The 27786-nt window shown below is 45.9% G+C and overlaps 1 protein-coding gene across 2 annotated transcripts in view; it reads right to left on the reverse strand.

Annotated features, from left to right (window-relative positions):
- The window catches only part of GGT5 (gamma-glutamyltransferase 5), a 36198-nt gene that overhangs the window by 2584 nt on the left and 5828 nt on the right, over window positions 1–27786 (reverse strand). The window contains exons 2-10 of one of the 2 annotated variants that reach the window (XM_082203264.1): window positions 15727–15857; window positions 13052–13141; window positions 10414–10609; window positions 9049–9209; window positions 8047–8193; window positions 6306–6442; window positions 4390–4580; window positions 2518–2615; window positions 788–900 (exon numbers count right to left, since the gene is read on the reverse strand). In XM_082203264.1, the coding sequence (XP_082059390.1) occupies window positions 788–900; window positions 2518–2615; window positions 4390–4580; window positions 6306–6442; window positions 8047–8193; window positions 9049–9209; window positions 10414–10609; window positions 13052–13141; window positions 15727–15857 (1264 nt within the window). Of the gene's footprint in view, window positions 1–787; window positions 901–2517; window positions 2616–4389; window positions 4581–6305; window positions 6443–8046; window positions 8194–9048; window positions 9210–10413; window positions 10613–13051; window positions 13142–15726; window positions 15858–27786 lie in introns of both variants that reach the window. The other variant, XM_082203263.1, reaches the window with a different exon arrangement.

A 27786-nucleotide genomic window follows, 5' to 3' on the forward strand; every position in this document is an offset into this window, starting at 1 on the left:
GCGTCTCCGCCCCCATCGTTCAGCCCGGACACTGAGATCCAGCGCCGAGGTCCTTCTGGCGGTTCCCTCATTGCGAGAAGTGAGGTTACAGGGAACCAGGCAGAGGGCCTTCTCGGTAGTGGTGCCCACCCTGTGGAACGCCCTCCCACCAGATGTGAAGGAAATAAGTAGGTATCCTATCTTTAAAAGACATCTGAAGGCAGCCCTGTTCAGGGAAGTTTTTAATATTTAACGCTGTATTGTTTTTAATACTTGATTGGGAGCCGCCCAGAGTGGCTTGGGAAACTCAGCCAGATGGGCAGGGTATAAATAATAAATTTATTATTATTATTATTATTATTATTATTATTATTATTATTATTATTAAAGTGTGGCACCAGCACCTGGAAGAGACCAGGTTTCAAATCCCGACTCTGCCATGAAGCTCACTAGGGTGACCTTGGGACAGTAACTGCCTCTCTCAGCCCATCTACCTCACTGGGTTGTCGTGAGGATAAAATGGCGGGGGTAGGAGGTGAACCATATATGCCACCTTCAGCTCCTTGGAGAAAAGGGTGTGTTATAAATGCAATAAACAAATAAGAGAACAATTAAATAGCAACAGATGCTGACCACGAGCGTTCAATCAAGCCTCCAAGTCCAGAGGTAGTCTACCTTTTCAGAACAAAACTTAAGCCATTTCCCCCAGGACAAATCAGAAAGCAAAAGGACAGATTTCACAGGTATTAACTGTGCAGCTTCAGCTCTCCATGCTAAAGCCAGGAATCCAGTGTTTTTGTCAACTTACCAGCGCGACAGCAGGGATAATGAGTTGCCCGCCTGACCCTCCGACCACCAGCTTCGACTGCCCATCGCGGGAAATGAGGATGGATGGTGTCATGGAAGAAGGGGGTATCTCTCCTATAGGTGGGGGCACCAAGAAATGGGAGGGTGAGCAACCTATACAGTCACTTTTAAAATGGAGAGGAAAAACCTCACCTTGTGCATTTGGATATTATTATTTCTCTCTCTCTCTCTCTCTCTCTCTCTCTCTCAATTTTATTTATGCTTTTCAGATATATACATTTCACTGATTTTACAATCATTTTAACATTCCAAAACTTGACTTCCTTCCCCCGCTTTCTGCAGTTCCTTAAATTTATTTTTAATATCTTCTGCATATCCAAATTAAGTTAACTTATTTATTTATCTCCTTTAAATATACAGTGGTACCTCAGGTTACATACGCTTCAGGTTACAGACTCCACTAACCCAGAAATAGTACCTTGGGTTAAGAACTTCGCTTCAGGATGAGAACAGAAATTGTGCTCCGGTGGCGCGGCAGCAGCAGGAGGCCCCATTAGCTAAAGTGGTGCTTCAGGTTAAGAACAGTTTCGGGTTAAGATCGGACCTCCGGAACGAATTAAGTACTTAACCTGAGGTACCACTGTATACTCTTACGTAACTGCAGGTTATCACAATAACCCTGCCAATGTTTTTATCTGCTTACCATTTATCTGTAAATATTCAACAAACCATTTCCATTCTTTTATTTTAAAAAGTTTGCTATCTTGATTTATTATTCTCCTGGTAAGTTTCACCATTTCTGCATATTCCATAAGTTTTTGTATCCATTCTTCCTTTGCTGGGACTTCTTCTTTCCATTTTTGGACAAGTAGCAAGTAGCATACATGAATAAATTTCTATACAATTTAGGTCGTTCTGTCCCTATAATTCTCAATAATTATTTTTCTCTCTCTCTCCTTATTGTTGGAGAGAAATCTTTGCGCCTTTAGGTTAACGAGCCGAAAGAAGACCCACAGCCAATTCGATCTCCTTTTTCTTCAGGGTGTGGGTGAGGTGTCCTGGAATCCAATCAACCCCCATTAGGACTCTTCTATCATCCATTCATCTATCCATCCATCCATCCTGCAATTAATCCAGAATGCGGCAGCTAGACTGGTGACTGGGAGTGGCCGCCAGGACCACATAACACCGGTCCTGAGAGATCTGCATTGGCTCCCAGTACGCTTCCGAGCACAATTCAAAGTGTTGGTGCTGACCTTTAAAGTCCTAAATGGCCTCAGTCCTATATACCTAAAGGAGCGTCTCCACCCCCTTTGTTCAGCCCGGACACTGAGATCCAGCGCCGAGGGCCTTCTGGCAGTTCCCTTATTGTGAGACGTGAGGTTGCAGGGAACCAGACAGAGGGCCTTCTCGGTAGTGGTGCCCACCCTGTGGAACACCCTCCTTTCAGATGTGAAGGAAATAAGCAGCTATCCTATTTTTAGAAGACATCTGAAGGCAGCCCTGTTCAGGGAAGTTTTTAATATTTAATGCTGTATTGTTTTTAACACTCGATTGGGAGCCACCCAGAGTGGCTGGGGAAACTCAGCCAGATGGGCGGGGTATAAATAATAAATTATTTATTATTATTATTATTATTATTATTATTATTATTATTATTATTATCCATGCATTCCCTCCTGCCCAGCATTTGTGCTTGCGATGGGCTTTCCCAGCAGAGGTGGAGCTCACCTGGTGAGATCCTGTCACTTGACTTCTTCATGCAAAAGTCAGCGAGTTCATTGTTTAAGATGATCCCAGTCTGTGGTGAATACACCATGGAGCCAAACCTGAGCATGGGGAGAGAAGAGGGACACAGTTCTCAGTGGCAAGAAAAATTGATGAGTTATGCAGAACTGGCTAAATTGACGTACAAACTGCAGGACAACTGTGACTTTAAGGAAGAACGGGAGCCTTTTACAAATTATCTAAAAAGACAACAAAATGAACTGGACTCCTTGGCAGATTTTGAATAAACATACACAAATTTATTGGTTGATAACATGACAGATAGGTAACGTAAGGATATGTATAATTTTATAACATGCAGAGAACAATATGTGCTGAGAAATCAGAGAGAGGAGCTGGGGGAAGTTGGGGGGGGTGGAGGGTTTGAAGCATAACTGTCAACTTTTCCCTTTTCTTGTGAGGAATCCTATTCGGAATAAAGGAATTTCCCTTAAGAAAAGGGTAACGTTGACAGCTATGGTTTGAAAGGGGGGGAGGGAAAAAATAATAATGAATATGATATGTTTTGATAGTTTGTATGTTGAAATTGTTAATAAAAATATTTTCTTATCCTTCGGTAGGAATTAAAACAGGAAGATTGCCAGACCTCTGTCCCTGCAAGAGGGCCAGGAACCATGGAGAAGGCATCCCGCTCTCTGCCTCCCACAGCCCAGCAGTTGGAACGTAGGATGGTGCCTTATTTTGAGTCAGACCATTGGTCCATCTAACTCCATATTCCCAACACTGACCGGCAGCAATTCAGCATTTCAGACAGGGGTCTCTCCCCATCCCTGCCTGGAAATATGGCTGGGGATTGGACCTGGGGGCCTTTTTGTGCAAATGCTCTGCCGCTGAGCTATCCCCTAAAATTAAAACAAGATTCTAGTCCTCAGGGCACACGGAGAGCTTGCCTGAAGGATCAAGCCAAAGGCCCATCTAGTCCAGCATGGGCATAAGCAAGGGGGGGACTGCCCCCTATATCAATCAAAATCAATACAAATTTAAGGGTCTGCCCCCTTAAAAAAATCCTGCCCCCCCCAAAAAAAATCCTGGGTATGTTCATGTAGTCTAGCATCTTCTTCTTACAGTGGCCAATCAGGTGGCTCTGAATTAAGGTCTGATTTAAATAGGAAGCACATAGTCAAACTGTTGATCCATCTAGCTCCATGCACTGCACTGGCAGCAATGGCTCTCCAGGGTTTCAGATGGGGAAACTCCCAGCGCATAAAATTATTGCAATAAAGGCGGCTGTCTGGAGGCCCTGCTTTGGCATAGCTGTCAACTTACAGATTTGAAAATAAGGGACCAGCAGCCTCGAAAATAAGCGATCAGCAGCCAAAATAAGGGATTTTCGGAGCACAGGTATGTTCAACCTCTTAGCCCCTCCGAGCCAAAGGAAGAAAGCCCAGCCAGCAGCCAAACAAAGCCTCAAGCGGTGGTTCCCACAGCGCAGCAACCCGGCAAAGGGGATGTAGCAAGGAAAACCACCGTCAGCTCTCCGCTGGGAAGTGCTGAGCAAAGTGATCGGCACAAGGCTTGCAAGCTCCACCCCCCAGTCATTCTTAGACTCCTTATTGGGTGAGCAACGCAGCCAAGCAACACAGTTGGAGCCTCCCTCCTCCCTGGCCAGCAGGGAGGGAGGGAGAGGAGCTGCTTCCTTTGAAACCCGGGAAATTTAAGGGACATCATCAATAAGGGACAGCAGCGGGACATAGTGCTGGGATAAGGGACTTTCCCGCCAAATAAGGGACGGTTGACAGCTATGTGCTTTGGGAGAAAGCACAGAAGAAGCTTCTGTCCCGCCTTTGCCCTTGGGGCTCACCCGCTCCTACTTACGGGTAGTTAACGGTGCTGGTGGCTGACACAGCGTTCCCATCTTCAGCCAGGACGGAAACGTGGGAAGTGCCAAACGAGGTCCTTCCCACCCGGGCAGAGTCGTAGTGGGATGCTGGGTGGTCTCCCCGCCCATCGATCTGCTGCCTGACTTGGCTAGCAAAGGAGTCCGAGATCAGCTCGCTCAAGACATCCTAAAAAACCACAGCGCATCTCAGTGAGGCAGGTCCTGATAACCTCAGCCGCAAAGGAGGAATGGTGCCCTCTGGAAAAGTCAAAGCTGGGCTCCGTGGGATAGGAATGTAAACTGCAGTACGCAACGTCTTGCAGTGCTTATCTTCAGCTGCAGAGGGCAGCTATTTACCTGTCTCGCCCACTGGCTCCCAAACTTTTTCAGCCCATTGCCCCCCATCTTCCATAAACTCATCCCCAGCACCCTATGCCTGGGGTCAGCAAATTTTTTCAGCAGGGGGCCAGTCCACTGCCCCTCAGACCTTGTGAGGGGCCGGACTATATTTGGGGGGGAAATATGAACAAATTCCTATGCCTCACAGAGATGCATTTTAAATAAAAACACACATTCTACTCATGTAAAAACATGCTGATTCCCGGACCGTCTGCGGGCCAGATTTAGAAGGCAATTGGGCTGGATTTGGCCCCCGAGCCTTAGTCTGCCAACCCATGAGCTAGACTTAAGTATGCCTTTGTAATCAAATGACCACTTTAAGCCCGCCTGAACAAAGCTGCTGTGCCAGTTACTTTTTGGCAAGTATTCTGAGTGAGTAAATGGTGAGGTTTTTTTAACAAGACTTGTGTGTGTGGTTATTGTTCTAAGGGTGAGGAAAGAGGGAAATAACAGGAGAATCCAGTCTGCCTCAAAGCAACCTGTATTGGATGAAACTAGCCTATCTAAGCTTTCTGTTTTAAGCTGTAAAGGGATGGCACGCTGCTGAACTCACAAACGTGAGGAAGGAAGGATAACAGCTCATAAATATATCCTTTCCTAGCTTCGATTCACATCCCAACAGGCAAAACGATTGAAAGCTATTCTATATCAGAAATCAGATTGTGAAATTGAATTGCTGAAACGGAAAATGTCTTGATTATATATACTGTACGTACACACGGCTTGATTGTAAAAACAAAAGTTGAAATGCTAAAACAGGTTAACATTACCTCAACTTTCCAAGCCTCTGGGTAGGCTCACCTAAACAAGAACGTTCTTACCAGGCGCCAAAAAGAGTACAGTGAAGGCACCTGCTTGATCTCAATTTTATGATAACTAGAATATTTGGGCTTCATGATGACAGAACGCTGAGGCGTCAGCTGCCTGCACAGCTCTGCAATTATGAGCAAGGAAGAGAGTTTCCGCCTCTTGTCTTCTCTCCACAGCGGCTGCCCCTCAACTCTGTCCAAATTTGCAGAACTCCCTCCCCTTTCGGTCCAGACAAAACCAAAGCCCCAGACCCTGTCTTTTGGAAGCATCAAGAAACTCATTTATCCATGCTGAATGAGGGTGGCATGAAGCTCCAGAGTTCCTTACATTCTTATCCAGTGCTTTTTTCTAGAAGAAAGATGTGCCAGGATACACCACGAATTCTTTCCTTGTTCTCTTACAATGGCAATGGAGCCCCCCTGAGAGGTGCCGTAGCTGAGTTCCGGTAAATTCCAGCTGAAAAATATCCCTGTTCTTATCTGATTCCTTTCAGACTACGACCCTCATCAACCATCAGCAAATGGGAGTTGTAGTCCAAAACATCTGGGGGGCACCAGGTTGACCAAGGCTGCTCTAGATGTACATATATATATATTAATGATTATCTGGAACCGTTGGAAGGGGGGCACTATAGACTCCCCCCCAAAAAAAAAATAAGGCAACAAAGCTTTTAAAAAGGATGACAGGCTCCCAGATCACCCACCTCTCCAGTTCGGGAAAAAAGTGGGTCATCCACTTTTACTCTCTGGCCGTTGGCAAATTTCAGAGTTTCTGCGATGTAGTGGTAAGTCTCAGCACTCTGGCTAGGTGTGCTCATGGACTCTTTGGTGAAGTTGAAACCTGGAAGACAGGAAGAGCTAGCTGTGAGCACCCAGGCCTAAGGAAGAGCAGAAAGGACTCTGCGGCGCTCTTCTGAGACCCAGGGAATGACCCTCGGCTGTGTTAGAAACTCAGATAGGCACCAGATGGCTCCTTAAACCAAGGCTACAATTGCCAGAACAGAATGTCTACTTGCCATTTTGGGGCAAGTCTTATTGTTTCAAAGGATTGAGTGACTGTGATTGTCTTACGTATTCAGTGGTCTGTGTTTGCCTGAGCTTTGAGTCTGGACTAGGGATTCTGAGCTCCTGTGTTCCGATTCGATACACAGAACATTTCAGGATTTGGGCCTCTGCCATTGGCTCTTGAACTCTGAGTCGTGATTCGCAGTTTGGAAGTTAAGCAGCCAATCATGTTGGGAGTGGGAGTGGCCCAGGCTTTCAGAAATGTTATATAAGCAGTTGCTTTGCCTCTGTTTCCCAGTTATGTAGTTCAATAAAGGTTTTTGCTGTTATCACTGTGTCTTGCCTCGTAGGAACCCACCTACACTTCACATTGATTCTTGGTTAAACGTCTGGCTAGTTCAGGTGACAACTTTGAGCCAGGTTAAGAGCTCTTGAGAACTTAAAGAAGAAAAGGCACTTGGTCCAGGGAACAGTCCACATATCTATTGGCCTATTCCGACCTCTTTTTCTTAATGGTGACACAGACCATTCATAACAAGATTCTTCACACAGCCGTGGAGGTCATAGCTGTCAACTTACAGATTTGAAAATAAGGGACCAGCATCGTCAAAAATAAGGGATCAGCAGCCAAAATAAGGGATTTTCGGAGCACAGGTATGTTCAACTTCTGAGCCCCTCTGAGCCAAAGGCAGAAAGCCCAGCCAGCAGCCAAACAAAGCCTCAAGCGGTGGTTCCCACAGCGTAGCAACCCGGCAAAGGGGATGCAGCAAGGAAAACCACTGTCACCTCTCTGCTGGGAAGCGCTGAGCAAAGGCGAGTCCCCAGGCAACACGGCCGATTTGATCGGCACAAGGCATGCAAGCTCCACCCCACCAGTCATTCTTAGACTCCTTATTGGGTGAGCAACACAGCCAAGCAACACAGTTGGAGCCTCCCTCCTCCCTGGCCGGCAGGGAGGGAGGGGGAGGAGCTGCTTCCTTTGAAACCTGGGAAATTTAAGGGACATCATCAATAAGGGACAGCAGCAGGACACAGCGCTGGGATAAGAGAGTTTCCCGCCAAATAAGGGACGGTTGACAGCTATGGTGGGGGTTGGGGTAAGTGAAGACAAGTTACAACAAGCAAATATAATGTCATTCACTGCTCCTCCTCAGGCTGCACAGAAAAGGCATTTTGGTTCCTGAAATTCAGATTGTGAAGATAAAGTATAACTGATGGATCATTGCCCAAGGCTAAAGGAGGTTGAAAGGGCATCAGATTGAAGCTGCCAAATGAGAGTTACTGAAGGAAGTGGTCCAGGGGCCTCCTATTCTCCTGGTCTGCAGTGTTTTTTGGGGGGTGTCTCTGCCACTCTCCCCTTCTCCACCCACACAGCAGCACCGCAGAGCCAGAATCTCCCCATTCCTGATATGCAGTGAACCAAATGGACCCCTCATTTACCTTTGAGGACATTGAGGATAAATAGGAGAATGGGCCCCGCTGCAGGACGTGGGGCAGAGTACACAGTGTATTCACCCAGGGAGATGTTCACAGGGCTCATCACTTCTACTCGGTAATCCCTGAGGTCTCTCAGGGACAAGGTGCTGCCTGGAAAACAAGAGGAAGATGTGTCATGCCTTATCTGAGCTGCAGCAGGGGCAGAAAATAGCTCAAATCCCGAGCGCAAATGAGAGGAACTGCTTGCAGGAAGTCTCAGTGACCCCTGACGCTAAGGAGGGAGTGTGGTTCCTTCTCAAGGAGTGGGAAGGGGAGGCTTACACAGCAAAGGGAGCTGGGACTCCTTCCCTGGCAGCTGCCATCCCAGGAGAGGAGGGGGACAATGGAAGGAAGGAGTGGGGAGGGGGAAACAGCCTACAAGTGTCACTTGCAAGAGCGAGGCGGCAAAGCGAGGGTGCCAAATTCTGATTAGGCTGCTGCGGAATCAGTAATGTTTTCCAAGGTATTGGAAAACCTGCTTGCACCCTTCTCAGCAGGGCAAACAAAGGAAAGCAAAAACCAGATTCCTTTCTGTTGGGGATAATTCAGACTGAAATTCCCAGGTGTCAAAAAAGAGAGAAAAGGTTATTTATGTATGCTAACAATGCGGCCTGTGATCTGTTAGCCCTCAAATGGAAAACGAACACGGTCCCAACTGAAGAAATGGTTTGTTGAATATTTACAAATAAACTGTAAACAGATAAAAATATTGGTAAAATTACTGTAATAACCTGCAGTTTTATAAAAGTATATATATATTTAAAGTAGTTGAATAAATGAGCAAATTAAGTTAATTTGGATATGCAGAAGATTTTAAAAATAAATTTAATGAACCGCAGAAAGAGGGGGAAGGAGGTCGAGTTTTGAAATGTTAAAATGATTATAAAATTATTGAAATGTATAAAACTGAAAATCATAAATAAAATAACAACAACAATAATAATAATTAAAAAAAAGACTGGTCACCTTCTTTCACTATGTCCTGCACCAACTTCTCTGCTGTGGTTCCCTGATAAAACTCATTGGCTCCTTTTTCTGCCACAGCCCTCAGGGTCTCCACCAGGGCTGGCCATCGAAGGAGGTCTCCAGCTCCCAGGGCGGCCCCCTGCTTGTTGTAAAAGAGTTTTCTGAAAGAGAGAGTGACCGCCATCAGTTCCTGACCCTGGATTCTAAGAGCAGAGGCTGCAGCAGGAATGGCTCCTAAGACCCAAATATAACCAGCTGTGAAGCTCCATAGCCCTTCCCCAAAGCCTTAAGCCTGGAGCAATTTAACTTCCAATTTAGCTTTCTTGCTCTGACGATTTCCTGACCACCATCTCAAAGGCCACATTTGTACTGTTCTACACTGCAGGGGTCCTAAGGATGTGGGTGGCACTGTGGGTTAAACCACAGAGCCTAGGACTTGCTGATCAGAAGGTTGGCGGTTTGAATCCCCACGACGGGGTGAGTTCCCGTTGCCCGATCCCAGCTCCTGCCAACCTAGCAGTTCGAAAGCACGTCAAAGTGCAAGTAGATAAATAGGGACCACTCCAGCGGGAAGGTAAACGGTGTTTCCGTGTGATGCTCTGGTTCGCCAGAAGCGGCTTAGTCATGCTGGCCACATGACCCGGAAGCTGTACGCCGGCTGCCTCGGCCAATAAAGCGAGATGAGCATCGCAACCCCAGAGTCAGCCATGACTGGACCTAACGGTCCCTTTACCTTTACCTTACACTGCAGGGGTATCCATGCAGATTGTCAGTCTCAATGCAACTTGCATATTCAGTTCAGTAGGGTACTAGGACTAACTTTTGATGGTCTCTCTCTCGCTCTCTCTCTCTCTCCCTCTCCCTCTCCCTCTCCCTCTTCCTGGTCTAACATGAGGTGTGTTTCGAAGGGCACAGAGGCTACTAGAGTCACCCTCAGCATTGGCTTCCCCCACTGCCTGCCCTCCACCACAACACCCAAAACTTTTGCCAAGGGCTCTTCCGGGGCCTTCTTCCCACTGGGAGCCACCAAAGAAGTTTTGGGCTGCTGTGCCCTTTGACCTCCTCCCCTCCTTTTGGAATCAAGGACCCCAGTGAGAAAAGCCCTTACAGCGGGGATTGTATGGAGCCCAGGGCTGCTGTCCTTTGTGCTGAAGACTTTGCCAGCAAAAGACTCTCATTGTCCCCATTTGCCAACAGTTCTGAAACCAAGGATCCAGGGGGAGAGGGCTGGCTCCTGATGGGGGAAGGGGCTTCCCGGGGGCATCTGGCTGCCCACTGTAAGAACAGAATGCTGGACTAGATGGGTTCGATCTTACGCATTTCTATCCCACAGATGTGATCTGACTTTGTGCAGGTTCCTTGTACCTTAAGGACGTTTTGTTCAGATGCTGCTGTATGAAGGGGTGGCTGAGAAACCGACCCACCACCTCGGGGATCCGGATTCCAGGGTCGAGGAACTTGATGGTGGGCTCAAACAGGGTCTTCCAGGGCAATTTGCCGTACCGTCTGTGGGCTTCTTCATAACCACGCAGTTCCCCGGGGACAGCGATCCACTGAGACCCTACTTTGAAGCAAACCGGATGCGTCATTTTACAGCTTCCCCACAAAGGTTCCATTTCTAGGTGCCTTCCTCCTCACTGCAGTTACCAAATGGGAGCTCTGGAACAATTCTCTAGCTCCAAATAAGACTGTGGCTCAACTCCTTGCCAGCCTGTAAGGAAAACCTGGGGATCTTGGTTGTGCTTCAGAGCAGGAGGAGCTAGTCTTTATGCTTGCTGATGACAGCTTGGCAACATAGAATCATAGAAGTGTAGAACTGGAAGGACCCTAAGCATCATCTAGCCCAGTGTTTCCCAACCACTGTTCCGCGGCACACTAGTGTGCCGCGAGATGTTGCCTGGTGTGCCGCGGGAAAAATTAAAAAATTCGAAAGATTTTTTTTTTTTAAAGTCAAATTTTCGATTGGGGCGCCGTCACTAGATGACCCCTGGGGTTCCCTCCCTCCCTCCCGCTCTGCGCCTCCCTCCTCCTCCTCCTCCTCCGGGGAGGCCCTTCCTGGCTCTCGGCCAAGGCTTGGCGGCTGCCACTCACTCGCTCGCCCACCCGTCCCTCCATCCCTGCACCCGGCCTCTCCCCCTCCGTCCCCGGCGCGGGGGCTGCCGGGATCCGTAGTCCCCTCGCCCTTGGGCTCCGCGCCCGCGCGGGGTGCACGTACTACGTTTCCCAGCGTGGCCTGGCGGGCCGGGCGTTTTGTTTGAAGCGCTCTTCTCCCAGCCATGGAATGAGCGCAGCGGCGGTGGCCGGGCGGGCAGGGGCTCTTCCGCGCAGACCCCGCGCAGCCTGCCTGCGCCCCCTTGGAGATTGGGCGGCAGGATGGAGCCCGGGGATCCCCGCGGAGGCGGAGCGGCGGAGGCTGCCCCCCAGGTAGGGCTGCGTCGGGGTGTGTGTGTTTATTTTTGCAATGCTGCATCCGCGCCGGAGGGGACACAACGGACCGCGGGGAGACCCCTTGGTGGGCGTGCAAGGCAATGCATGCATGCAGGCGTTGCATGGAGTGCAGTGCAATGCAATGGCAACGTGGCGCCCTGCATGCATGCAACTTCCACCGGCGCTCCGGACTTGGCAGGTGAGGGGGGTCCCCAGTGGGCGGCAGAGAGAGGCGGGAGGGTGAAGGGGAGCCGGGGGGGAGCAGCGCTGCTCCCCGAGCCGAGCCCGGGGGGAAACTTCGGCGTCGTTGCGCCGGGTGTTGGAAGCGGAGGCTGGCGGGGGCCCCTCACCTGCAAAACCTGGTCGCCTCTCATATATTTCGTGCATTGCATTCATCGCCCGCTTTCTCCTCCAAGGAGCTCCCGGGGGCGCGCGTGGTTCTCCCCGTGTTATCCTCGCAACAACAGCCCTGCGAGGTGGGTCAGGCGAGTGGCCCAAGGAAGCACCCAGGGATTGTCCTGGCCAGGTGGGGTGATTTGAACCCTGCTCTCTGCCCGGTCTTTGTCCTCATTTAGCCCCCACATGTGCATGACTGTGCATGACTGAGGTTTTCCCCCCTCGTCTTGGCTATGGTGTGAGTCTGTCCTGTTAATTAATGGGGTTCTGCCTTCGGAGAAGATGAGCCAGCCCTCAAGGAGGTGATTATGTAATTTGCTAGCAATTCATGTCCCTCCCGGCGTGACGCTGCGCGCTGACGTCACGGGGCTGTAATGGTGGTGTGCCTCGAGATTTTTTTCATGAAACAAGTGTGCCTTTGCCCAAAAAAGGTTGGGAAACACTGATCTAGCCATGGGTAGGCAAATGAAGGCCTGAGGCCTGGATCCGGCCCAATCGCCTTCTAAATCCAGCCTGCGGACAGTCCAGGAATCAGTGTGTTTTTACATGAGTAGAATCTGTCCTTTCATTTAAAATGCATCTCTAGATTAAGCAGAGGCTTGACAACCATATGTCAGGCGTGCTCTGATGGTGTTTCCTGCTTGGCAGGGGGTTGGACTCGATGGCCCTTGTGGTCTCTTCCAACTCTATGATTCTATGATTCTATGATTATTTGTGGGGCCTGCCTGGTGTTTTTACATGAGTAGAATGTGTGCTTTTATTTAAAATGCATCTCTGGCTTATTTGTGGGGCATAGGAATTCGTTCATATTTTTTTTCCAAAATATAGTCCGGCCCCCAACAAGGTCTGAGGGGAAAAGTTTGCTGACCCCTTTTCTAGTCCAACCCCCTGCAATGCAGGAATCTTTTGCCCAATGTGGGGTTCAAACCCACAACCTTGTGATTAAGAGTCTCGTGCTCTACCAACGGAGCTATCCCTTGGTCAGGAGACCTTGTGGTCTTGCGGCACAAGGGCCATTGACCAGAAATGGGGTGGAGGCCTCAACACTTCTCCTCTTAAAGGGATCCTTCTCCTCTTCAAGGGAATGACTCAGTCGTCACCTGTGAGCAGTGGGGAGAGCTGCCCCTCCCTCACAACCCTCCTCCCCTCTGCCTTTTTTATATACAAGGACTCTTCTTACCTGGAAAACCCTTCTTACTGCACTCAGCCATCAAATTGCCAGAGATATTCTGCGGGGCCCTCTCGCGAGCATTGAGCACCTCCACTTTCCCTGGAGAAATCAAAGGGGCAAATGCCAAGGTGAAGATTGGAGGATGAGTTTAGAATTGATATCCTGCTTTATCACTACCCTAAGGAGTCTCAAAGCGGCTAACATTCTCCTTTCCCTTCCTCCCCCACAACAAACACTCTGTGAGGTGAATGGGGCTGAGAGACTTCAAAGAAGTGTGACTGGCCCAAGGTCACCCAGCAGCTGCATGTGGAGGAGCGGAGACGCGAACCCGGTTCCCCAGATTACGAGACTACTGCTCTTAACCACTACACCACTGGGACCAATGACCTCAGGCAAACTGGCTTCTCCCATGGCTGTCCCATTTACATAGGAAGCTGCCTTATTCAGAGTCAGACACTTTGGTCCATCTAACCCAGTATTGCCTGCACTGACCGGAAGCAATTGCTCTCCAGGGCTTCAGATAGGATTTTGCCTCAAGCCTGGCTGGTGCTCTGAACCGCAGACTAGAAGGAGGGCCTGTGTGACTGGTCTGGTGCAGGGATACCAAAGAAGGATGTCAAAAACACCAGAATGGCCTGTTTTAGTGATTTATTTTTTAAAAGGTGTCAACTTACAACACAGAGTGCAAAGTCCTGCTGCCTTTACACAGGGCAAATACTGCAGCGGTGGACTTGTCTGCACCCAGGCAAGGGTTAATAATAATAATAATAATAATAATAATAATAATAATAATAATTGTTGCTGTTGTTGATTTATTTATATCCTGCCCAGCTGACTGGGTTGCCCCAGTCATTCTGGGCAGTTTCCAACAAGTATTAAAACAAAAAAAAACCATTAAAAGCCTCCCTATATAGGACTGCCTTCATACGTCTTCTAAAAGTCAGATACAGTGGTACCTCGGGTTAAGTACTTAATTAATTCCGGAGGTCCGTTCTTAACCTGAAACTGTTCTTAACCTGAAGCACCACTTTAGCTAATGGGGCCTCCTGCTGCTGCCGCGCTCCCACCGCGCAATTTCTGTTCTCATCCTGAAGCAAAGTTCTTAACCCGAGGTACTATTTCTGGGTTAGCGGAGTCTGTAACCTGAAGCGTTTGTAACCTGAAGCGTATGTAACCCGAGGTAGCACTGTAGTTGCTTATTTCCTTGACATCTGATGGGAGGGCATTCCACAGGGCGGGCGCCACTACCGATAATCTGTTACTAGAGAAGACCCTAGGCTGGAGAAAGACCATACTCCTCAGGAAGAACTTGCTAAGACTCTGATCCCTTTGGGAACTTGAGTTTGTTTTCCTGGGGGGAAAGGTTGTGAGACTGGTGGGGTCGGGGGCTGTATCAGAGCCATGGGCCTCCGACCCAATAAACTCAAAGCCCAGAACTTTCTTGTCCTTCATTGGGGCTCCCATTGGGGCCATTCCTCATAGGACCCATGCTTCATGGGACATCCTAGCTGCCCCGCCCCATAACACTGAGAGGTTTGTTGGGTTTCAGAGCACATTTTGCTCAGAGTTTTGGAGAAGGGGCCATTATCTGCAGTTTCAGCACTGCCATGTGCGCGTGTCAGGGGGAGATTGTGATGATCACCAGCAACAGCGCCACCTTCCCCTATGCTGCACAGACTTGCGCCATGATCTCTCCAGTGAATAAAGCAAATGTAGATTGCCACAAAGCTTCTTACTGATTTGAAAATCAGGATAGGGGGAGGGTACCCTGTTTGGCTGGGCTGGATGAATCCCAAGCCAGAATTAAGATTGCCGAAAGAAATATCAACAACCTCAGATATGCAGATGACACAACCTTGATGGCAGAAAGTGAGGAGGAATTAAAGAACCTTTTAATGAGGGTGAAAGAGGAGAGCGCAAAATATGGTCTGAAGCTCAACATCAAAAAAACAAAGATCATGGCCACTGGCTCCATGATCACTGCAGATGGTATTAGCAGTCACAAAATTAAAAGATGCCTGCTTCTTGGGAGAAAAGCAATGACAAACCTAGACAGCATCTTAAAAAGCAGAGACATCACCTTGCCGGCAAAGGTCTGTATAGTAAAAGCTATGGTTTTCCCAGTAGTGATGTATGGAAGTGAAAGCTGGACCATAAAGAAGGCTGATGGCCGAAGAATTGATGCTTTTGAATTATGATGCTGGAGGAGACTCTTGAGAGTCCCATGGACTGCAAGAAGATCAAACCTCTCCATTCTGAAGGAAATTAGCCCTGAGTGCTCACTGGAAGGACAGATCCTGAAGCTGAGGCTCCAGTACTTTGGCCACCTCATGAGAAGAGAAGACTCCCTGGAAAAGACGCTGATGTTGGGAAAGATGGAGGCCACAAGGAGAAGGGGATGACAGAGGATGAGATGGTTGGACAGTGTTCTCAAGGCTACCAGCATAAGCCTGACCAAACTGCAGGAGACAGTGGAAGACAGAAGTGCCTGGCGTGCTCTGCTCCATGGGGTCACGAAGAGTCGGACACGACTAAACAACTAAACAACAACAACCCTGTTCGGCGCTGGTTTGGAAATCAAAGATCCAAAGGGGCCGCTTTTGCCACACCCTCGGATGCCTCCACCAATTAATCCTTCATGGAGAAATAGACTTGGTGCGGCAATGTGCACTGGCTGTGCCTACCTGTGGATGCATTATAGATGGTGAAGATTACACCTCCGCCAAGGCCCATGCTTTGCGGGTTCAGGACAGCGGTACAGATCAAGGCAGCGATGGTAGCGTCGACAGCTGAGCCTCCCTGCTGCAAGATATCCCTGTTCAGAAGAAAGAGGAGGGGGCATTCAAAAGTCACAAAATAAATAATAATAATAATAATAATAATAATAATAATAATAATTATTATTATTATTATTATTATTATTATTATTATTATTATTAATAACCCGCCCATCTGGCTGGGTACCCCAGCCACTCTGGGCAGCTTACAACACAAAAAATTGTAAAACATTAAACATCAAAAAATTCCTGATACAATGGCTAAACTGACCGGAAAGCTCAGGAACCAAAAAGACAAAAACTTTTAAGAAAGGATGAGGGGGTGGAATTATAATATATTTAGGAGACCACTGTAAGCAGATGAAAATATTGGCAGGACTTTGAGAACACTTGTAACAATCACTATGGACAGATACAAAACGTGGATCATGAAATAATATGCAGTTGAAAACGTCCGCAATGAGACCCAAGGAGGGGATGGGGGGAAGTGGGGAGATTCAGAGAAATCTCAAAGTGTGGACATTCCTTTGGTATTGTTATAACTTTACACTCCAAATAATTTTTTTTTTTTAAAAAAAAAATCCCGATATAGGGTTGCCTTCAGGTGTCTTCTAAAAGTCAAATAGTTGTTTATTTCCTTGACATCTGGTGGGAGGGAGTTCCACAGGGCAGGTGCCACTACCGAGAAGGCTCTCTGCTGGGCTCCCTGTAACCTCAATTCTCGCAATGAGGGAACTGTCGGAAGATCCTCGGTGCTGGACCTCAGTGTCAGGCAAAACGATGGGGGTGGAGATGCTCCTTCAGGTCTACTGGGCAAAGACCGTTTGGGGCTTTAAAGGTCAGCACCTTTGAATTGTGCTAGGAAATGTACTGAGAGCCAGTGTAGGTCTTTCAGGACCGGTGTTATATGGTCTCGGCCGCCATTTCTAAAGAATGGGGGTGGGAATGGCTCTCATCATAAAAGGTGGGCAAAGAAGAGATGGGGGGTGAGCGGCACAGTGTCACTGTAAAAACCAGGAAGGAACAAGGGCTCCACCAACTATTCTAAGGCCCCAGAGTACGTTTGGAAATCTAATAAACAGCCACGGGTGCCACAAAATACCCATTTCACAGAAGAAAAACTGATGATGATCAGAATGCCCCTCCCCAAATAACCCTGAACACACACTGGAAACAATTAAAACAGACCAAGAACAAATCAGTCACCTCCCACCCCCACAAATGACTCACCTGAAAAGTCCAAAAACCTTTAAAAAACTGGGAATATGGTCTGAATGTCCCCCCCACACACTAGTGTTAATTTGTGAAAGGGATCTGTTTCCCACACCATGGAAAAAACAGGCTCCTTTGGGAGGAAGGGTCAACTATAAAGAAATAATGAATAATTTTGCACACCTTTGACATGTCACCTCTGACATGTCGCCTTTCCTCCAAATTGAAAAGTCCCAAATGTCACAACTTTTCTTCAAGTGGGAGTTTCCTTGCCCTTTTCTGAACTTTTTCCAACTCTTCTATCCATTCAGTGGCGTAGCGTGGGTTGTCAGCACCCGGGGCAAGGCAAGTAATTTGCGCCCCCTAACCCGTGGATTTGCGCCCCCTAACCCGTGGATTTGCGCCCCTAACCCTAACCCCCAGATGTTGCGCCCGGTGCAGCCGGCCCCCCCTGCACCCCCCACACTACACCACTGCATCCATTTTGTGAAGCAATTTCACCAGAACTGCAGGCATTATTCCAGTACCACAATAGTTTTGAATTAGGGCTTTATGGTACTGGCAGTTTTAGTTTCAGTCCCTTTCCTAGAATGGAATTCCCCCTTCTCCCTTCATTGAGCTGCCCAGTACAACTCCAAGATGGATGTTCTTTGGAAACAGATACTGCCAATTGCTAAATGCCTCTCCTCTATAGATGCCTTGGACGTGGTGCCTTTCATTTGCTTGTGATGAAGACAAAAGCTTTATAGATACATATACATCATCCCTAGGATGGGGAGCTCAATTGTCTGCTGGTTCAGCTAGACTAAAATCTCCAGGTGGGCTGTCTGCTTTTAAGGTTTCAGAAGTGGCCACTGTGGTTCTTAATACAGGCCTAACTATGTTGTTGTTTTTTAATTTTTAATTTTTGATTTTTAGTTATATACATTTCAATAGTTTTACAGTCATTTCAACATTTCAAAACTCGACCTCCTTTCTCCTCTTTCTGCGGTTCCTTAAATTTACCCGTATTTTTCGCTCTATAAGATGCACCAGACCATAAGACGCACTAGTTTTTGGAGTAGGAAAACAAGAAAAAAAATATTCTGAATCTCAGAAGCCAGAGTAGCAAGAGGGATCACTGCGCAGTGAAAGCAGCAATCCCTCTTGCTGTTCTGGCTTCTGTGATAGCTGCGCAGCCTGCATTCGCTCCATAAGACGCACACACATTTCCCCTTACTTTTTAGGAGGGAAAAAGTGAGTCTTATATGATACGGAACGGGGGGGGGCAATGTCTTCTTCACTACAATATATTTGCTCAATTTCTCTAGGACTCCATCACCCCTCCCCTGTCCTCCATAATCTCTCAAGTAATACTGTCAAAATCCTGTTACAATGTATCCACTCTGTTTCTGCTTTTGCTCTCTAGTACAGAGTGGCTTAGAAATCACTGAAATCTTCAAAAATTGATATAAAATCAGCCGTGGTTCTGATCTGCTCGTTCTCGGTGCCATTCAACTCAGTTCCCCTTGGACTCCATGATGCTATCCCCACTTCCATAATCCCCGAAGCGGCAGGTCACGTACACAGGAACTTCTTAATCCTGTCAGATAGTCTTGCAAAATCCTTCCTTCGGGCAATATTAGGTGGCAGACGATGCATATCTCTGACCCATTGTCTTGCCACCACCGGTACTCAATAAATGTGTATCTATGTATATTTCCCGCTCCGCATATCCCCCCTCCCTCATCCGAAAATGCTAATTAATGTAATCCCACCTTTTCATAATGTATTCATGACGTGTAAAGTATATTCATGATGTAACTTGTGAAACCCAACCTTCCCATAATGTATTCGTGACGTTTCATGCACTGTATTCTGGGATATGGAGGGAAATCTCAAAAGTTCATGTCACCCCTTTCTGGCTGTTCAATCTCGCCTTGAACCTGTTGCGCAATAAACTTGGACCTTCTGCAGTTTGCTCCTGTGTCCGGCTGAGCTCATTTTCTTCCGCAGGGACCCACGGACTTAGTCCGATGAGCTGGGTGGCAGAGTAACCCCGCACCCAGATTTTAGCCGTAACAGTTGGCTGCCCAACGTGGGGCTTGCGGTTCTCCCGAGCTGCTGACTGGGGGCCCCGAAATCTTCAGCCGGCTCCAGGCCATTTTGCCTGGGAAGATCCTTTTGGACCCCCAGCCATCTTCTGGGCGGTAATCGAAAGCCCTAGGAGTTCAGCCGGGGAGCAAAAGAGGGATCCAGCCGGCTTATTCATCGATCCCGGGATCATCATAGAAGACGCGTGAGTATAAGGAAAAAGGAAAATCCAGTGCACTGGTGGGAAGGGGGTGGAAGTCTCCTGGCAACTGAATTCTCTGCCCTCCTCTCTATCGCTCCTTCTTGCCTTTCTCTTGGTCCGGTTAGTGAGAGAGACCGTGGACCGCTGCTCAACCCGAAAGGGGGGTTCTGAGCTCTATCCCTTTTCCTTAAAATCTCCAGCCAGCCGCACCAATTGGGAGCCCGAAAGTAAGACGGAGAGACCCGACTTGAAAGATAGCCGACTCTCTGCAACGGGCATCCCAGTTGAAAGCAAGGGGTTGGAGCTCTCTTTCCGATCTTCCCGAGCGTCCTTTCTAGGGGGCAGGAAGTGGTCTTGCTTTCTATCCCAATCCCAGCCGCACCGGTCGAGCTACATACCACGTGTACTGTAAGCTCGCTTCCGAAAGCAAGGGGGATTTTCGACCCGAAATTCTATCCAGGGACCACCCGATCTGGCACTGCATGGCGCGGGCGTCCAGTAGGGCCCCTTTTCCTGAGATGTGACGATAGGTAGGAGGTTGCCAGGAGGGATAGCCCATGAGGAATTGGGCAGGACCGGCAGAGTGGAAAGAGACCCCAGGTTACAGGAAATAAGGAAATAAGGAAATAGGAAATGGAATGCAAGGAACCGGATAGCTAGAGCTCTCTAAAACCCACTAAGGAAGTTGCCAGGCAACTAGAAGCCCCTTCTCCTCTTTACTATACGTCCCTGTACTAAGCATACCAAACCCCTAGACATACCAATCCTAATCAACCCCTCTTTTTCCCCTTCTCTATCCCAGACACCCCCCCAAAAAAGAAAAAAGCAAAAAAGCAACAACAGCAACGCATGCATCTATAAAGGGGTACCCAGTCAACCAAGCGTTGTGAGCCCTACCAGTCTGATTACCTGGTGGTGTGTTTGAAGAGGCAAGGAGGCTCATAAAACCATGTGGGACCTTCCTACTAATTTCACTTAATGAAGCCAAAGGTAGTGGCCCATCTCCTTGCAATAACCAACTAAAGGATGAGAATATATATGTTTACATGTTGTCTGTTATGTGTGTTGTCTGTTAATACATATATGAGAAGATGTATGTTTACATGTTGTCTGTTATGTGTGTTGTCTGTTCCTTCTGTCTCTGGCAGACTGCCTTTCTTAAGTGTGCATAGTTTAAACTGCAAGCTTGCTTCAAAATTTAAATCTAAGGAAGCCATGCTGGATCTTAGCAGTCCTAAATAAGACAAAAATTGAGAATGAAGTGTGCAAATGTTTACCCCACCTCTTGCTTTGCCCCAACTTTTGAGATTGTGAGTCTACAGTCTTATTTTGGAAGGTGCTGATAACCTAATGTTTCTGCTGCAAAAGCCTAGTTGAGCCAACTGCTCTCTCAAGCTAAAATGCAGTGTATGTACTTCATTAAGCATATGCCTATAAAAGTATGGTGTTCATTCAAAGAAAAATATTTGAATCCAGTTTTAACTTTGATTTGGTTGGACAGAAGAGTTATTGTAAGGCTCCTGATATCAGTCTCTATAAGACTTCATGGCCTCTTTTGTTAGAAAATGCCCCCCCTCCCCCTTGTTTCACTCTGCCTCTTTCAGTTGTTTTCCCCCTTCTTACTTCTGTGCCAGGTAAATTTACTCCCGAGTAAGCTTCCTTTAAAGGAAACTGCAAAGAGGGGAGGGGGGCAACACTCGTGTATTCCCTTAAAAAAAAAATCAAATCTAGGGCTGCTTTAACTGTGCTTTATAAGAGATCCTCTCCCTATCTTACGAAAACTGTTCACTTCAATCTTCCTTAAATATCATTTCAAACTCACTCAAACTATCTCAAGATCTGCAAAAAGGGTTCTGTGTAAAGTTATGTACTTTTATTTTCCTCTTCCTTAGTACATGATAGGAGCATAGATGTTTCCTTTCCCAGCTGTAAATCTGTACTTAAATGTGTATGCCTCTTTGGTAGTACAAATCCTTGCTGCAAAATCTTGCTGTGAACCCTATATTTTGGAGGGTTGGACTAGATGACCCCAGGGTCCCCTTTCAACTCTCCCGATTTGTGGCTGTGTGGAAGGACATGTGTCTGCAAGCATTGGAGGGTACTTCTTAAATTCTGGTGACGTGATGGAGTTGAAATTCAACCTAGCTATGCTCTTTAGTTTTAAAAGGTGAGAGGTGAAGCCCAACTGGTAATATCAAGCATTTAAGTGATTACAGTGTTCATCATTTTGTCTATTATTTTTTTAAAAAAAATCAAACTTAAAAGTCCATTAAAAGTTTAAGCACATAAAAATTCATATAATCAAGTAGAATTAGCCTTGACCATCCATCCTGTAAATAAAGGGCAGTAAAATTTGTCTGCAGATGGTAAGGCTGAGAATGTTAAAAAAAAAAAAAAAATCATATGAATTCTAACTCTCTGGCCATTTTACTCATAAATAAGAGAGCGGTTGATTGTTCCGCGAATGACCAGATAAAATGACCAATAATGATAGTCCTTTCCTGTACATAAAGGAAGCACTCCTGTTGCTGGGGCTGAAATTGCTAGCTTTGGTGAATACTTAAATTGCTGAGTTTCTCTTTTTTGTTGTTTTAAAATCTAACCCTATTTTTAAAATCTACTCCTTACCTTTCCCTTCCTTATTCTAATTGAGCCAAAGGATGCAACATTTTCAATGGTATAAAAGGTTTCCTGAGACATGAACTCTGCACATGCACAGAGGCTAGATCAGCTTTAAAAAAAAGAGAGAGAGAGAGAAAGGAGGGGGGAGAGAGAAGGTTTGGAGAGCGTGAAACCTATACAAATTTCCTTATGTAAAACTTGGAACCATTGAGCGAAATCATCCTTAATGTGTTTTGCTCCAGGGCTACTTAAGACAATAGAGTTAAGTACTGGACATGCCAAATTCTTTTCACAGGTAAATATCAAAGCACTCCCACTGTGAGTTCCTCTCTTGAGTAGTTTCCCCATGGGATTTAAATTTTATAACAGTTTTCTTGTGTGTGTGTGTGTATGTGTATATGCCTATGCATTTTAGGAACAGCATTTCCTGACAGACCTCTCACATGAAATAATTTTCCCTTTTAACAGAGTGTCCTTTCTGAGGGGATGCAAACAGTGATTTAAATACTCTATAAAAAGTAATTGCATTTGTTTTCCTTTTGTCTTACTTCCCTTAAAGCCAAACAGTCACTTTCTTTCTGTTCAGCAAAACAAGTCTGAATCCCTGCTATATTAGTTGATTTCCTTCTATCTCTTTGTGGCTTTGACATTATTTTTTAGGTTACAAATAATCTGTTTTCCTTTATTAAGTTCGTTTTATCAGTTCTTCCATTATATATATGAAATTAATCGAAGCACAACCAAACATTGTTTGTGGAATGGTATTTGTTTACCTTTTTGCCTGAGCATTTCTTAATTCTGTCATTTTGGCTAGTGCAAGGTACTTGCACAACTTTAAATTGCCATTCATTTTCTTGGTATTAACTCATTTCCCAGTATTCCACTATTAACATTACAGCTGATGTCACATCAAGAAACACTTTTATTTTCATTTGGGATGTTAGAATGCCAAAACAGATTACTTCAGGTTACTTATTAATTGTGTGTCTTAGCATTTATTTATTTTTGGTTCCTCATAGCTCATTTTGTGTGTTTGTGTTTTACTTTGGGGACATGTTCATCACATGTTGAAAGTCAGTCTCATGAAGTTCTTTTATTGGATAACACATGGTGAATTTTAAGTTTTCCCCATTGCTTTCCCATTTTTTTTCAGTTCAGTAGTAATATGTGTGGTTTTGATAATATCTTTGTACTATTTAATAATAGTTATTTTCTGAATCTGATGTCTTTGTGTCAAGTCCATTTTCATCTAACTGGTAATCTAATTTTGCTTTCCTTTTATTTTTTAACCTTTGTATTTTTTACAGTTCTCTTTCTATACATGTGGAGTAATTTTTATTTTATAATATGAAAAGAACAACAACAACAAAAATTAAGTAAAGGAAAGCAAACAAACTTAGCAGACAATAACAGTAATTATGTGGAAAAGTGATAATGAATAAAATGTTTAATCCACTAAGATTGTTATTATTTGCAGCTTCCCATGGAAACTGGAGGACATCCTTTTTGCCTTTTGCCCCTTCCTTATCTGTGTTTTTAAGTCGCCCCAAAACCCTGCCCCTTACAGGATATCACTTCTACAGATGTGCAATGATGAAAAGCAGCAACAACCCCTCATGGCTAAGGGGAGGAGTTGAATTGCAAGGACATTTTTTCACTTGAACCTCAAGCCTCTGCTCCAAGATTCAAAAGATACATACGTAAAAGATCACAATGGTGTCAAGATATGCAACAGATATTTAATTATTTTGTTTTGTATTATGTGTTATTATGTAAGAATGTTGAAATGTGTCTGACAGTGTGATTTCCACAAAGGGGCAATTTATTGTGTGTAACTGTTTTTATGTTTAATGTCTTATTCCTTACACACCAGTGGAGAATTCTCATGCATTTTATACTTTCTAATAGCTCACACTATTGTGTAGTCCAATGTTTAGATAACCACAATTCGTTGTCCCACCTGGCACTATGCCAACCTTCCCTACCCATTTTAAAAATGTGCTAAAACTTGCTTTACCAAGGAGAAGCTTCTAAGAAACATGAAGGTGGATATGCTTTGGTTTAGCAGGAATGATTCCTTATAGACTTAAATTGACTTATTTGGACAACTGCCCTTGTTAAGAATGGTTTTCTTTTAACAGATTGGTTTGAAGAGTTGAGAACCATGGGGCAAGATAAATTCAAATTGGACTCAGTTTGAATTGGGCACGTGTATCCAGGCTGCAATTAGCCTTTTGGTCCTTTAAGTGCAAGTGAGCAACCCCCATGCGTGCAAAACCACAGCCTATAATAAAATCCCATAGCTAAAGGCCAAGGCGAAGACATCTCCCTCAGAGATGCCCAAACCTGTGCCAGCTATGGTGAATGCCAGGCGACATGGTTAAATGAAAGCCCTGAAGGGATTCAACAGACAGGATGTGTTGCTGTAGCACTATGTCAGTGTGAGACCACAGAAGAGCTAGCTTGACACCTGAGAAATACACAAAAATGGCGAAGGACAAAACACCAACTGCATTTTTCAGTCAATTAGACCTTCCTGCTAGGTGTAAAGCATAAAACACTACTGAGAATGCCACAAGTAATTTAGCAACAAAATACAAGAGGTGTTCTTTATATAATACCCTATATGCAGCTACCTGCACTGATATACTTGCAAATGACCGTAAGAGGCATGGCTTGCAAGTCCCTTTCAGGTTTGCATAAAGCCACACATCCCATTCACCGAGATTTAGGGTGCGGAGAAAAGATTTGCAAGTTCTTACAGAACTTTAATGCAAATCTATCTCCGAATGGGGGACTGATACGGAACGGGGGGGGGGGCAATGTCTTCTTCACTACAATATATTTGCTCAATTTCTCTAGGACTCCATCACCCCTCCCCTGTCCTCCATAATCTCTCAAGTAATACTGTCAAAATCCTGTTACAATGTATCCACTCTGTTTCTGCTTTTGCTCTCTAGTACAGAGTGGCTTAGAAATCACTGAAATCTTCAAAAATTGATATAAAATCAGCCGTGGTTCTGATCTGCTCGTTCTCGGTGCCATTCAACTCAGTTCCCCTTGGACTCCATGATGCTATCCCCACTTCCATAATCCCCGAAGCGGCAGGTCACGTACACAGGAACTTCTTAATCCTGTCAGATAGTCTTGCAAAATCCTTCCTTCGGGCAATATTAGGTGGCAGACGATGCATATCTCTGACCCATTGTCTTGCCACCACCGGTACTCAATAAATGTGTATCTATGTATATTTCCCGCTCCGCATATCCCCCCTCCCTCATCCGAAAATGCTAATTAATGTAATCCCACCTTTTCATAATGTATTCATGACGTGTAAAGTATATTCATGATGTAACTTGTGAAACCCAACCTTCCCATAATGTATTCGTGACGTTTCATGCACTGTATTCTGGGATATGGAGGGAAATCTCAAAAGTTCATGTCACCCCTTTCTGGCTGTTCAATCTCGCCTTGAACCTGTTGCGCAATAAACTTGGACCTTCTGCAGTTTGCTCCTGTGTCCGGCTGAGCTCATTTTCTTCCGCAGGGACCCACGGACTTAGTCCGATGAGCTGGGTGGCAGAGTAACCCCGCACCCAGATTTTAGCCGTAACAATAGAGCAAAAAATACAGTAATTTTATCATTTTCTGCATATTCTAAATTAAGTTAACTTACTCTTTTATTCATCTACATTGGTACCTCCAGTTGCAGACGGGCCTGTTCTGCGTATATTTGTGGCGCGGTAGAGCGCTTCTGCGCATGCGTGCAGGGCGAAACCCAGAAAAATACTTCTGGGTTTGCCGCATGCGTATCCCGAAGGATACGTAACCAGAGGTGCGCATAAGTAGAGGTACCACTGTACTTCAATTATATACACTATGAAACTGCAGGTTATTACAATAATCCTGCCAATGTTCTTATCTGTTTACAACCTATTTGTAAATATTCAATAAACCATTTCCGTTCTTTTATTAAAAGTTTGTTATCTTGATTTCTTATTTTTCCAGCAAGTTTCGCCATTTCTGCATAGTCCATAAGTTTTTGTCTCCATTCTTCTTTCGTCGGGACTTCTTCTTTCCATTCTGGGGCAAATAACATTCTTGCCGCTGTAGTTGCATACATGAATAAATTTCTGTACTGTTTAGGTAGTTCTACCCCGATAATTCCCAAAAGGCACTACTGTGTTGTTGTTGTTTTTTAGGAAGCTTTTACAAAAGAAATCCCAGGGTCTATTGTGTCATCTGCTTTTAAAACTGCAACTTGCTTGTTTCTAAAGTACTGTTGGTTTTTAATGTTTATTTTTTTTTCTTTTGGGGTTAATTTTTTGTGTTCTTTTAAAACGGTGCTAGTTTTGTATAAACCACCTTTTGTACTTTAGCAGGAAGGTGGGGTATAAATTCAACAACAGCAGCAGCAGCAGCAGCAGAACTGTCTCAAGGACTACATGTGGTTTTCTTAATCACTAGAAGGGATCAGGGAGGGTCTTTCCATCAAACAGCTTCCAGTTTTTGTTTGCAGTTTTTATCTCCGCAAAACGCCTTTCCTCCATTTGTTGTTTCAAAGCCACTTTTTAAAGAGAAGGTTCCCTTTGCCATTATCTGTTCATTTCCCTTTGTGTTTGCAGCCTATTATAGGGAGCAGGTGGCCTTGTGGTCTAAACCACTGAGCCTCTTGGGCTTGCTGATTGGAAGGTCAGTGATTCGAATCCCTGCAATGGGTGAGCTCCCGTTGCTGTGTCCCGGCTCCTGCCGACCTAGCAGTTAGAAAGCACACCAGTGCAAGTAGATAAATAGGGGATTATTATAACAAAGGGGGGGACCCTATGTAAAATTGCCTAGACATTTTTTGTGCTCTACATCGCCATCTGGTGTCGCGTCTTTACAACAGAGTTGTTGTTGTTTAGTCGTTTAGTCGTGTCCGACTCTTCGTGACCCCATGGACCAGAGCACACCAGGCACTCCTGTCTTCCACTGCCTTCCGCAGTTTGGTCAAACTCATGCTGGTAGCTTCGAGAACACTGTCCAACCATCTCGTCCTCTGCCGTCCCCTTCTCCTTGTGCCCTCAGTCTTTCCCAACATCAGGGTCTTTCCCAGGGAGTCTTCTCTTCTCATGAGGTGGCCAAAGTCTTGGAGCCTCAGCTTCAGGATCTGTCCTTCCAGTGAGCACTCAGGGCTGATTTCCTTCAGAATGGAGAGGTTTGATCTTCTTGCAGTCCATGGGACTCTCAAGAGTCATAACAACATAACTGACTGAGTGTAGCTGAGCCTCTGTCCTCACAGTGGCCAACCAGATGCCCCAATGGGAAAACCTACAAGTAGGACCCTAGAACCATACCATCCCCAGTGGTTTTCAGAAGCACTGTTTCCTCCAACCATAGAACCAGAGCATAGCATTTCTGACTAGCAGCGATGGATAGCCCTCCCCTTCAAACATTTGTCTAATTCTTTTCAAGCCATGCAAGTTGGAGACCTTCATAGATAGGTACGGAGCAAGTTCCATACCTTATCTATATGCGCTGCATACATAAGAATCACGTGCTCTTAACCAGACATGTCCTGTGCTTCCACAGACGTATACTTTGACCCTCGGCCGTGTGAAGAAAACCATAACGGTGTTTGGACAAACTGAGGAGAACTGGGAGGACAGCAAGAAAAGCCAAGATGATGGAAGGTCCTAAGATTAGAGGGGAATGCCAAGATCTGCAAATATTTGAGAAAGGAGGGAGATAAAGGCCTCTATGGCTTTGAAGGAGGAGATAAGGCAGAGGGATTTGCTGGCTGGCTGGGATGGAAAATGCCTTTATTAGATATCTGAGAGGGAAATGCCTTCTCATCGGGTGATCAATTGGCCAATGGA

Source organism: Podarcis vaucheri (assembly GCF_965113315.1).
Source record: "Podarcis vaucheri genome assembly, chromosome: 16".
Lineage (NCBI taxonomy): Eukaryota > Metazoa > Chordata > Lepidosauria > Squamata > Lacertidae > Podarcis > Podarcis vaucheri.